Source organism: Aphelocoma coerulescens, chromosome 3 (genome assembly GCF_041296385.1).
Source record: "Aphelocoma coerulescens isolate FSJ_1873_10779 chromosome 3, UR_Acoe_1.0, whole genome shotgun sequence".
Lineage (NCBI taxonomy): Eukaryota > Metazoa > Chordata > Aves > Passeriformes > Corvidae > Aphelocoma > Aphelocoma coerulescens.
The window spans coordinates 11,654,181-11,667,276 of record NC_091016.1 but is presented as its reverse complement, the minus strand read 5'-3'; the positions used below and the strand labels follow the sequence as shown (position 1 = coordinate 11,667,276).

General features: G+C 44.2%; 1 protein-coding gene across 2 annotated transcripts; it reads right to left on the bottom strand.

Moving 5' to 3' along the window:
• Positions 1-3,433: 3,433 nt before the first annotated feature.
• On the bottom strand, positions 3,434-10,803 carry PROKR1 (prokineticin receptor 1). 2 transcript variants are annotated; one of them, XM_069009038.1, is made up of 4 exons: positions 10,445-10,803; positions 8,889-8,968; positions 8,298-8,663; positions 3,434-5,673 (listed from the first exon to the last, which is right to left on the bottom strand). In XM_069009038.1, the coding sequence occupies exons 3-4, from the start codon at positions 8,627-8,629 to the stop codon at positions 4,977-4,979; spliced, it is 1,029 nt and encodes a 342-aa protein (XP_068865139.1). In that variant the 5' UTR covers positions 8,630-8,663; positions 8,889-8,968; positions 10,445-10,803; the 3' UTR covers positions 3,434-4,976. The 2 variants fall into 2 exon arrangements, with proteins under 2 accessions (XP_068865139.1, XP_068865138.1); XM_069009037.1 differs by having other exon boundaries at positions 8,298-8,968.
• Positions 10,804-13,096: the final 2,293 nt, after the last annotated feature.

Below are 13,096 nucleotides of genomic sequence, written 5' to 3'. Positions count from 1 at the left end.
TTCCTGCCTCATTGGTGGTTTTGAGGGAGCTGGTTGTGTTTAGCCTGGAGAAGATGGGGTGCAGGGGTGACCTTCTCACTCTCTACAATGGCCTGAAACAAGGTTGTAGTCAGGTGGAGGTTAGTCTCTTCTCCCAGGAGCAGGACAAGAGGACATAGTCTTAAGCTGCACCAAGGGAGGTTCAGGTTGAACATAAGAGGAATTTCCTTCACAGACAGGATGGTTAGACATTGGAATGGAGGTAGTGGAGTCACTGTCTCTGGAAGTGTTTAAGGAAAGACTGGCACTCGATGCCATGGTCTATTGATATGGTGGTATTTGGCCAAAGGCTGGACTCAAGGATCTCAGAGGTCTTTTCCAACCTAATTGAGTCTGTGATTCTGTGATTTAGGGCTTTTCCTGGCAATATGTGTTATGGTGCAGCCTGTAAGACAGGATCCTAATAGAGTGGATGAGAGATCTCTGTGAGTCTGAGGGACAAGCGTCCATCCTGCCTCAATTATGCTTTCTTCTGCTCAATGGTGTGTGGTTTCCCCCACAGGTAGTACACAGTATTTGGAAGGGGAACAGCCCAAGCACCCAACAGGTGTCACAGCTGATAAGACTGATCAATAGTTAACTCATGTAAGCACAATTAACTATTGGGAGACAGCAAATGTTGATCACAAAACCTAAGAAGCAGGTTTCACCTTAATCTTGTCAAAATAAGAGGAACAAGAATTTACTTGAGACCAGCACAGAAACCGCTGAATCATTCTACAAAGGACTATGCATGCCCCAGAAAGAAAGGTGAAAAGTGCATTGTGATGAAGACTACTGATTTTCATCAGAAAGACCCCTGAGGAAGAAGAGGAGCCTTCCTCAGTGCAACCACCTGGACACACCACGCATGTGTGACACATATGCTAATGGTATTAATGACTTCCAAGAACTAATTTGTATAATCACTCCTATCCCAAGGAATGTGATGACTATTCATGAATTTTACCCATAATATTGTGTTGTAGGAAGTGCTGTGTGAGTGTGTGTTTGGAGGAGCGATTCCCCCACACCTGGTGCACTGAATAAAGCAAATACCCACTTCTCTGACTCTGTCTCTGAAGCATCTCCTGGCCCGGTTTGGGACGATTCACAGCCCTGCCAACACGGAGAGGGAGAATGCAGACACTACAAGCATTGGATAAGTGCCTGGGTACCCAGCTGTCAAAAGCTGAAGCATCTGTTGCTACTTGTTGGAGTAATGGGAATCCTGGGATTATCTGCATGACATCATTCCCAAGGTGTTTGACATGAGCTGATGCAGTTTTCCGTGATGCTGTGCTGCATGGGCAGCAGCTGGAGGGTGCTGTTGCCACAGGAGAGGCTCAGAGAAGAAGGACCACAGCAAAGTCTTGGCTCCTGAAATGAGTCAGTCAGTCTTCAAGGAAATTTTCTGTGCTGGCTACTTTGATGTACGCTGGCCTGGGATCTTGCAGGTCATCCCTCTTTTGTAGAGAGACAATTGCTTTAATGACACAGCCTTTGTTTTCTCAGTGCCTGTTGCTGACAATAGCTGTTTTTCTTCTCTTACTGCTCTCTTAGCCATTTGGAGTCACTATTTTAGCTTCCAGGTGCACCTGGGTTTATGTTTTTCAGTATGAAGGAGCAGAGACTGGATTTTACCCTCAAGTTGTCCTTGGAGAAGCTGCTGTAGAAGGAAGTGAGCCTATGGTTTTGGAGCTGTGCTACAGGAGGACAGCTAAGCAGTGATCTGGTGTGGTAGCACCACAGTTTTGCATTTGCCAGTAAAAATTGGAGCTATCCACAACCAAGACATGGTGGCATCTGGTTGATTCACTGCGTGGTTATCTAACTGCTGCCAAAGGCTCTCAGGAGGATGCCTCACTCCCACCCACTCCTCATCCATGACACATCCCACAATTCTTGCATGATGGATCCCTTATTGCAGCTGTTCCCCTAGAGCTAACAGTAGGTAGCTGCTGTCCACAGAGGTCTTGCTGGAGTTTTTCCGCTTTCCAGTAGGCAGGAGTTGTGCTGGAAAGGCCTGATTCTCCTCTGAGACAGCTTGTGCTTGTCTTTCTCTGTTTACGCATGGCTCTTGCAAGCAGAGCTCCAGATAGGTGCAGTCCATATTCAATTCCCTCTCTAAATATTGTCCTTTAGTAAGCTGTGTGGGTACAAAGAAGTCTTTCTGTTCTTTTCTTCCCTGCACACCTTACTTAAGTCCTAGGGAATGTGGGATCTGGTCCTCTCCCTCAGACTGTGCCCTGCCTGCTCTCCTCTGCATGAGGGAGCCACTGGGGTCACAGCCTGTTCCCACTGCCTGCACACTTTGGGAGTATTCACAGTATTTAAGTGACTTTAGGTCCCTATGTAAGGCCCTGGGCCTCTGCTTGCTGGAGCTCAGTTTGGGAGTTTGGGACCAAATACTGTCTCTGAAAGTGTCCTGTTTTGGGCTGTTTGGAGTTGGTGCAGGCTAAGGGTAATGTAATTGCTTCGTGCTTGGATCGGGGAACAGAACCGTCACTCTTCCTCAGTGGATGCTCTGTGGATGCTACTCACAACAAATGCAGTTGAGGGCAAAGCGTGACTTCTCCTGCCCTATCCAGGGGTTCAGGCAGCAACACCACTTGCTGGTGGGAAGACCTCAAAATGTCAAAAATACAGCAATCCCAAAACCTAAACTCAGCAGGGGCTGTGGAGGATGCTGCTTTGATACTTTTGGCAGGCTACGGGGGTGAGAACAGTGGTCAGGCCAGACCAGAAGAGCTCTCCTGAAGCTCTCAGAGTGATTTCCTGAGTTTTAAAGCAATCCTTTCCCCCAGATTTTGCTTAGTACTGTATTTCTTGGTGGAGGTTGAAGGATTTTTTTATTAACTCACCCATAGATGGATTTCCCTAGTGTGGAAATTATCAGTTAACTTTGTTGCACCAAAATCATGTAGGGAAAACAGGTGGAAGGAGTATCAACACACTCTAATAACAGGTAGTATTGCTAGCTAATCTCCAATAACTAGGGCAGGTTTCAGGAGATAAATATGGGAGCATAGTTTCAGAAGGAACCATAAAATTTCAGGCAAGATTACAAGATTAAGCTTTCTGATACTTAAGCTCTCTGTTTTTTTAAATTTCTGTGGCAAGCTGGAAAACAAATGTAGCCCTGTTCAAAACTGACATTTTGAAGGATGATTTCAGTAATTGTTTTGCCTAACAGCAAATGATGAAATACTCTCCAACATATATTTAAGAGCAGCTAATGATGAGAGGTTTTGAGCACTTTAATGGATTTGAATATCCTTTTGCCCTTAAATTTAATTGGTCAATTTTTCTTCAGCAGGAATGGGATCATTCACATTACTCAGTTGGGTAAGAAAGTGATGGCTAAGGGAAAAGGACAAAAAATAATTCAGAATGCTGATACTGAGGCCATGTTTACTGTTTTATTGGCGGGATTTGCTGTTCACTTTAAATTCACGATCAGACAAGTTATTTACCAAAACCATTTACTCCAAAAGTAGGCACAACCACATACTTTAAAACAGGAAGCATTTGTCATCACAATAGAAAAGATTTGATTTCCATACACAGAAGTCCATGATATGTGTAGTTGAAATGAGTAGGTATTACTGTTACTGTCACCTGCCTTGTCACAATTATCAGTTAAGAAACATCCAAACTGGAGTTGCACTAAATCAGAACAGTAAAAGAAGCACTGCAGAAGGAAGTGCAGAATTCATCTAGAGTTGTTGCCTCATGTCTGAGCAGACAACAAGCTACTCAACTCAGCCAGAGGCTGGCTCACTGAAGCCTAAGCCTGTCTTTCTCCCAGAAAGATGGATCACCTCAGGATCTCCTTGGTATTTTGGCTTCATTTGTCCTTTATTGTGAAGGTGCACACAGACTTGGTATGATATCTGGTCGGTTTTTTCCCACCGCCACGCTGTAGTTTTATATGGATCCCACTGACAAGCAAGCTAAAACACATGAAATTCCATTTGAACGTAAGAAAACACTTTTTCACTGTGTGAGAGCTGTTGAACACTGACACTGGTGATCCAGGGAGACTGTCAGCGTTCCCTGGAGTCAGTCAAAGCCCAGCTGGACACAATCCTGGGCAATGTGTGCAGAGGGGTGGGCTAGACAATGTGGAGATGTTATTCCCAACTTCTACAATTTTGCGATTGATTCTGTGATGAGCTCAGCATCTCAAGGCAGCAGAAGCTGGCTGTAGGGTGCCTGGAGGTGAGGGAAGAGGTCCCTTTTATATGCATCTGTGGCATTACCAAATACATAACAGAGTAACACTCTCCATCAAACTAAAGAGTGGAATATTGATAAAGCATTCTTAAACAAGGTGTCACAGGAAGAGACTTGAGGTTTTCACTAGACTGTGAAGCAGATTTTAGCTTTCAGAGCATGTGCCTTTCAGAAGAGCATGCTGCACACTGGACAATAGAAAGCTGGTGGTCTGTAGACTTCAAGAAGCTTCATCATGAGGGCTAAACTGAGAGGTTAAAGAGAGACAGGAAGCAAAATGGGCTTTTTTGCCATCCTTTCTCTTCTGAGCAGAAAGAAAAGGACACCAAGTAGCTTAAATATACAAGTCATAAGTTCAAAGGGGTTTAGAGGTTTCTCTTAAGAAACAAGGAAGCATCACTGCTAGGGTCAGCACTCAAATTTTCCATCATTGTAATATGCTCTAATACATTCATAGACTTCTTTGTTCTTCTTAAACAACTCTAAGCGTCTACATCCCAAATTTACAGCTGTGTGAACTGAAGCACAGCATCAGTTCAAGTTGGGGGAATATCCAGCAGTCCAGTGAGAAGAGTTCTGGTGGGATTGCAAAGTAGGCTGCTTCTTGAGGGCTCTCAACAGTGGTGGGTATTCCCACAGACAAGGGAGAAGCTTCTGAGAAGGTAATATTTCCTCTTTACCCCCTCTCCAAAAAAGGTGAGATTAGAACTGCAGAAAATTTATTGTAGTTTTATGCAGTCTACTTCCTCTGTGATTGGCATTGCACTTGTTCTCAGGTCCAAATCTGTGCTAGATTTGCTTCCCTTATATGTTGACCTCCATCTGAGCAGCATGATCTTCTTGAAGTACTTCATGGTGTTGTTTTTCACGGTTACAAAACACATGGTGTTTATCATGCTGTTACTCATGGCGATGCACTCAACTATGTAAAAGGCAGTAAGATAATGTTTCTCTTTCACAAAGATGGTGGGGAAGAAGTCGCGGACAATTGTGAAGCCATAGAAAGGTGCCCAGCAGAGAACATAGGCAGTCAGGATGCACATCAGTACCATAACAGTTTTCCTTCTGCACCGAAGCCTCTTTCTGATTTGTTCTGTCTGAAATCCTGGGACGGTTTTAAACCAAAGCTCCTGAGAGATCCTGGCATAGCACAAGGTCATGGTAATCACAGGTGCTACAAATTGAATGCCAAAGATTAAGAGGAAGTATGATTTATAGTACATCTGCTGGTCAACTGGCCAAATTTGGCCACAGAAAATTTTCTCCTGGTTTTTAATTTTAAATAGCACAGTTTCAGTAGCAAAGTATGCAGATGGAATAGCTACAAGTATGGAGACGATCCAGACCAAGGCAATGAGAAAGACTGCGGTTTGATAATTCATGCGTGGTTTCAGTGGGTGAACAATGGCCAGATACCTAGAACAGAAAAATACATTCAAAATGAAGTCTGAGAACACTGTTAGTCAGAACACACTGACTACAAGCAAACAGAATTGGGCAGGAGGAAATTGCTGTCACTCCTGAGGGGAGAGCCTGAACATATTCGTCTGTAAGAACATAATCATCTGTAAGAACATTTTGTGAAGTAGCAGCCTGGAACTGAGTTAGTTATAATTTTTTATCACACCTTCTCCTTTCTGACAGGAGCGGGAGTTTGAAAAATGCAGCATTATGCATCTAGTCAGGTCCAGGAAAGAAAAGACAAACATGTAGAAGCAGGAAAATGTTTTCCTTAGACAGAGAGCTACTTAAATAGCTCTTTTTACAAAGAGGTCAAATATACATCACAGTGCACCCCATGGAATAACCACAGAAATAAGAAAACCAAAGACCTGAAGACAATGCTAATGTATGGTTACAGGTAAACATGATTTTGAGCCACCAACAGAATATGTATCTATTTTATAGATACACACCTTAGAGGAGTGTATATCTATTTTCTGCCCATACAAACCTTTTTTGTGTGTATTCTGGAGGTAACTATTGCTTATTCATCTTAAATATACAGTATTAAGTAATATGGCAAAGCAGAAAACTCGAGTTAGGTATTTGTACTGCTTAGGACTATAAAGCTGCAAGGTTGTGGTGTTCCTGCTAGGAGGAGATTTTTATCAGAGGTCCCAGTACAACCATATTTAACCTAAAGAATTGCTTCAAAAAGTGGAATTTCTCATTCCTTTGGAATCTATTCCATCTCTATATATTCAATACATAGAATAGCATCCATAAGAGATATTCATTCTAAAGTTAAAAAGTCAGCAGCGCTTTTCATCAGCCAGATACTGGAAGCAGATAAATTGTTCATGGCTCTTAATAGTGCAGGGTAAATTCAGAACGAGTCAGCCTCATTGTGGAGCAGATAGGTGAACATTTTTAGATTGGATCCTGGGGAAGCATGTTGTGGCATAATGTATGTGTATGTATTTATATACATATATCTGAGCATATCTGCTCAGCAGAACATTTGACTGGATGGGATCAGTCTGTCCAAGAGAGTCAGGAGGGAGCTTTTGTGGTGGATTTCCTGATCGTCATTGCTTACCACACGAAGGCTGTTACCGTAGAGTGGTCCTGCAGTTTGTGAATGAATTCAGATGAAACTGTCCGGGAAGATGTGCTCCAAAAGTGTACATAAAACACACCCAAGTGCCCATGGGTGTTCGTCCAGGGGACCCAGCTAAATATTTGCAGTGTGGACATTGGACCCTTATCACATGCTCTTCCTCTTCAGATATGGTATTTTTTCTAGTGTAGGTGTGGCCTTAAAAACCTGAAATTCCTATTTTTTCATGTGAATAGACATGAAGGAAGAAGAAAGAGAGCCCTCTGTAAAGGAAACCCTCAGTGGGACAGACTTACCTGCTTTTCATGGCTGATTTTTTTAAAATTATCTAAACATGGGAAGACTTTTGTTAAAAGCCTGTTCTGAGACAGAAGTCAACAATCCATATGACATGACCAGCATGGAATAGGTGATTGTTAAACAATGATGTTTCTCTCTGTTTACCAAGTCAAAAGCTTGCAAGAAAAAAGGAAAGCAATGAAACTATAACAGTGTGTTCTTACAACAAGCTTCAGTGGTTAATCTTTGCCAGGCTTGTTTTTAAAGATATGTGGGAAGATATGCTATAAATCTGATTTCTTAGCAGACATAAGGGCGCCATGACCCATGTTACTTCATCAGTCTGGGATGCACTAGCAGAGCTTTCCAAGAAAACCTTGTAGGAACTGAAAAACTGATAGAAAATGGTAGTGCATACGTGGTAGTGTTCAGAAGCTCTACCCCAAGTCCTCAGCTGCTGTTGAAAGGATATTCTGTTAGATGCTTGTTCAGGATTTGTTTCGTAGGAGCTGATCGTTCCCTTGCCCACGCTAGGCAAAACATCTCTGAACTTCTCCAGAGTCTTTTCACAGACTTCTGTTGACAACAGGAACTGCTGAATCAGCCCCACACAAGCTGTATCTGTACACCTTTCTGCAAGGTTAACTACTCCTGAGCTGACTTTTGCATCTGGGACTGAAAACTGCAACACTATACTAAAGTTTGAAATGGCACATGAGAGAAATTGGGGGAAAGAAGAGGAAGGAGGAGTGGGAATCACATATATATATGCAAAGGGTCTACAGAGATGTGTATTATGTTTGTACATGAAAGAGGGCTTGCAATGATGGCCTTTCTGTAAAGAGTTTACTGAGCAGCTCTCTGGCCTTCTGTGAGTCAGTCATGTCAGACTTATGTCAGCACAAGGCTGATCCTCAGTGCCTTTGCCTGTCAGTCCATGGTGCATGAGGCTGAGAGAAGAAGCATGAGAAAGGATACAATTAAATTATATTGTTAAAATTCCTGGAGTAAGAGGCAGGCAGTCTCTCAGGACTCCAGCACACTTGGAAAGAATTTCTTCACTGAAAGAATGGTCAGGCATCGAAACAAGCTGCCCAGGGAATAGTTTACAAAAAGTGTGGATGTGGCACTTGAGGACATGTTTTAGAACCTTGGAAGCTGTGGCCACATCTTTGTGCAGTTGTAGCATCCCACTTACCTGTCAACAGCTAGAGCCAGGAGAGCATTGGTCGAAACGTAGAGGGAGACGGTTCGTAGGTAGTTGACTGAGGCACAGAGGACATGGCCGTGCTCCCAGGACAGTTGCCGCACCACGTAGTAGTCCATCTCAAAGGGGCAGCACACGATGGCCACGATGAAGTCTGAGATGGCCAGGTTGGCAATCAGTAGGTTGGTTAGGTTTCGCAGCTTCTTGTAGCGAGCGAGAGCAGCAATGAAGATGAAGTTGCCAATGCCACAGACCAGCATGATGCCAACCAGAGCAACCCCGATCCCAATCCTGGCTGCAAAGAAGGTGCAGGTTTTGGTCATGTCATCCTCACTGTCCAGTGGCAGGTCATAATCACTGTAAGTGAAAGGGAAAGAGAAGTTTCGCAAAGAGGTGAAATCCCCATCATGGAGGTTGTAGATTGCAGCAAAGTTGAGGCGGACGGTAGCATTTAGGTTGCGTTCAGTTTGCTCCGTGGCCATGTCTGTCTTCTTTTGGCATGTGCAGCTTGGCTGGCCCTTGGCGTTGTGTTAGAATAGCGCAGTGTGACAGGGCACGAGAGTGGGAGGCGAGAGACCTCACCCAAAGCTTCCTTTTGAGCAGTGAGTAATCTTGTCTTTGTCCCCGGAAGATTATAGGACAACAGCCTCACTTATCTCCTTCTGTGGGAACAAAAAGTGGAAAATGTTTCTTGAAAGGAAATGACAGCAAAAGTACTGACCTTGAAGGAAAACAATAGCCACCTTATTGCCCCGCAGCTCTGTTGCTGCATGTGCATGGAAGGAAGAAATACCCTGTGAAGGGATGCTTCTGTTCTCACAAAATAAATGCCTTGACTTGCTTCATGCATTGGTTGTTACACCAGCATTTTTATTTACCAACAATGAAATTTTCATCAGGCAGTGAAATGAAAATAAAGAAGGAATGTAAAATCCACTGGCCTGCAAGTCCACGGTGCTGTCATTGTTGTGCAAGGTAAAAGGCACTAAAATGACAACTCAGTGTGCTGTAAAGCATCTGATGTGCTTTTGGACAAAGTTTGTTCTTTATTCTGGTTGTTTCAGAGTGATTTGGTAGAGGAGAACGAAAAGAGAACTGATGTCCTTGCTTCTAAATACATTTCTTAATGAAGTAAGAGTTGCAAAGACCCAAGAAAATGCTAAAGCCAGCACTTCACTTTCAGCACCCGTTAATTAAATACAGGACAAAATTTTCTGCCAGCATAATCCATTATCACTTCTGTCAAACAGGTGAAGCTCTGCCAATTTGCAGAGACATTAATTTTGTCCCATGAACAAGCTTGTAGAGCTTAGCTGTGAAGGCAAATCTGCCATTCACAGGGAAAGTGTTTCTACAGACAGGCTCTTAAGGTGAAAGGGAAAATCTTCCATAAGCAAGACAGAGTGCCTTGAATTTTTGATGCTGGGGAGGAGCAGGCTCCCCTCTTTGTACTGCCAGTTGTACCATATATTAAAAAAGTATTAATTTTTTCCCACACAGAGGGGAAAAAAAAATCTCATCTACTCCTTATTTTTGCTTCTCTGTATCAAAATGCTCAGAGGGCATCTTCCCATGGTCTATCTAGGAATCTTCACGTCAGACTACTGGTTGTCAGGACAGTCCTACCTCATCCCAGCAGAGGACTGGGGGGCATTACTGCTTTTTCTGCCCTCCAACAGTAAGTCCTCAGGGTGTCAAACGCTACTGAACAATAGCGGTCTTGGCTACAAAGGATAATCTGCGTCGTGGAGCTTTTGCTCCCTTCTTTCCCTGGAACCACCCTCAGACCCTGATATACTGACACTTAACAAATATCTGACAGAAACTCTGTTTTACAACTTCGGTCACCACATTGTTTTTCAAACTGAGCATTGCAGAACAGAGTAACAGAAAGCCAAAGCCTGAAACTAAACAGTTCTGACAAGGGACTGCTTTAGGAGACATCTCCACAGCTGCCTGGAAAGGTAAACATTCATTTAAGAGAAGTGCTAAATAAACACTTGGATGCAAAGTCTGTTGGCCAAAGCAAGGGGCAGTATCTGTGTCAGATTTCACTGCTAAATACCAAGAGAGCTATAAAATAAATACAGACAACACAACCATCCACAAACTGACATAACACTATCGGCAAAGCATACCTGCAGTTGGTCTCATCTTCTTGGAGGTCTCAGGCACCCTGCGGAGAGACACCAGGTTTCTCCTCTGCACATGTCTTGCTCTTACTGGAGGAGAGAAAGGATAACTGGAAGTAGCCCAAGGACTCCACTGAGCGCTCATTTCCCTCCCACTCAGGTTTGCCCTGTGCTCAGTGGAGGATGGCTCCGCTGTCTCTGTGCCTGCATCTAAAGCCTTTGCTCAGTGGGAGGCACCTTGACGCTGTCCATGCATTTCTGATTTTAAAGAGGCAGTGCGATCTGGAGACAATAGAGCACAGCCCTTTTGGGGTTCCTCTGCCTTAAGCCCTCTGAATGCATGGAATTGGCAGAGTGGCTTTGTTAGCAAGCTTGAACATGGAATATATAAACCCCAGTCTGCCCTTGCCCTTTGGGTTTTGCCTGTGCTGAGCAGCAGCTGCCTGCACCTGATGTGACACAGAAGCAAAATACAAACCTCCCACTGGAAAGGAGGGGGAGGAAGGAGGGTGGTGTGCTTTCCCAGGGACCTTTCTCTGTGTGTCTCTCTCCGGCTATTGTCTTTAGGACTGCAGCTGCAGTAGCTCCAGAAGAAGGAGGGTCACACAGTGAATAGCCATAAATCAGAGGACCCCTCACAGCTTTCCTTGCCCTCTCAAGGAATTACTCAGAGCAGAAAAGTGGCAGTGAATCCTTAAAGACTTGGCGTCCTTTGTTAATGCTGCCTTCTCACTGCTCTGAAGCACTCACGCCTGAGAGAGCAGTTCTCCAGAAGGAAAGGAAATGTGTGGCACATGACCTCTCCTCTTCTTCACCTCCAGACTTATTCACTTAGCTGACATTTTCCAAGGTGCATAGTTGGGATACATTACATAGTCCCTAGCAGATGAGACCATCAAAGGCTGTCAGATGTCATGAAGAGTGTAGGAGGTTCGCAGAAAACTTAAACGGTATGCCACCGATGCACATTCACATCTTGTGAGCTGGTGGGCACTTAGCTCTGGAAAAAGAAGGTAAGGAAAGAAACCTGTGGATATAAAATATGTCTGGGGTAAAAGATGTCTGTGGCATTCCTTCCAGAAAACTTGAAGATCAGAAAGTCCCCAATGTCTGCACAGAGCGTTAAGAATTTCACAGTAAATACTTCGCTTGGCTTTGTTTTGAACAGCCAGTGTAATTGGTGAAAATACATTAAGGGATTTTTAATCTCCTGAAAGGGTGCAACCAGATGAACAATGAGGAAATCAGAACCAAGTTCATCTGTTAAATTCTGTCACAAAAAATATAAATACAGTAAGTATGGAGAGAGAGACAAAGGAAACTGAGTGTGTACATGAGAACCATGTCAAAAAGATCCCTAAAATGGGCCACATAAACCTTAAATGTCCCTGAAGAAAAGATGATATACTAAAGGGAGTTTTGCATTCAGAATGTTCATGATCTCTTTAAGACTTGGTTCAGCTGTCTCACATGAAGTTATCTAGTGAGCTAATCAAGCAATATGATATCCAGATATTTATATTCCTTTAGGCCAAAACCTCATCTGCTGCAGAACTCTCTCTCCACATTGACTCAAGGCAAGTTGGCATCAGAACCTTGATAACTCCAAGGTTTTTCAGTGAACACTGCATGCTCAGTGTGAGCTTCTGTACAGCAGCTCATCTCCTGTGCTCCAAGGAATTGTGCTGTATGTGTCAAGCGATTCTCAGAAAACACCAGTAGCATTGTGAAACAGTGGGATTTACATGTGCTGTGCAAGGCAGTGCTTTGTAGCTGTTGGCTGGGAGTCACTGAATAAAGAACAAAACCAGTCCTTGGGCAGAGTGGAAGTTCAGGGATGGATCTAGCGCCTCAATGACTGTCCCAGTACCCTGCCCCACTGCAGCAAGGGCTGGTGCGGTAGTAGTCTAAGGGCTCTACATCCAAGGGGTATATGCAGGAGGCGTATGCACATGATTCTGGTATACGATTTCTGCAGAGGACAAGGTTTTTCGTTAATAACGTTAACTGGTGATTCCCCAATGGTGTCACAACACTCAACACAGTCTCACAAGGCATTTCCTGAGACCACTGTTGCCAGTGTGATAAATTCAGGCTGAGAAAGAAAAGTTGGTACTGAAAACTGTCATGTAAAAGATTATGTTGGTTTTGCATGGCCTGGGTTTTGGTAGTGGGGGAGGCCACAGAGGTGGCTTCCGTGAGAAGCTGCTGGAAGCTTCCACCATGTCCAGCAGAGCCAATCCCTGATGTCTCTGAAGATGGACATGCTGCTGGCCAAGGCTGGGCCAATTAGAGATGATGGTAATGCTTCTGTGATAACATATTTAAGAAGAAAATCAAAGCAAAGAGGGGCACAGGTTTTTTCCTAGCCACAGAAGAGGAGGAGGTGAGAACATGTGCGGGAAACAACATGGAGACACCAAGGTCTCATGGAGAAGCAGGGGGAGGAGGTGCTCCAGGTGCCAGAGTCGAGATTCCTCACCATGGGGGTGACCATGGTGAAGCAGCTGTGCCCCTGCAGTCCATGGGGATCCATGGGGGATGCAGAGATCCATCCACAGCCCATGGGGATCCACGGGGGATGCAGAGATCCATCCACAGCCCATGGGGATCCACGGGGGATGCAGAGATCCACCTGCAGCCTGTGGGGGAGGTGCT

Coding starts and splice junctions, on each gene's coding strand:
- PROKR1 (XM_069009037.1), bottom strand. CDS start 8,788: ATGGCCACGGAGCAAACTGAACGCAACCTAAATGCTACCGTCCGCCTC. Junction 5,674..8,297: donor CTGGCTCTAGCTGTTGACAG/GTAAGTGGGATG, acceptor TTTCTGTTCTAG/GTATCTGGCCATTGTTCACC.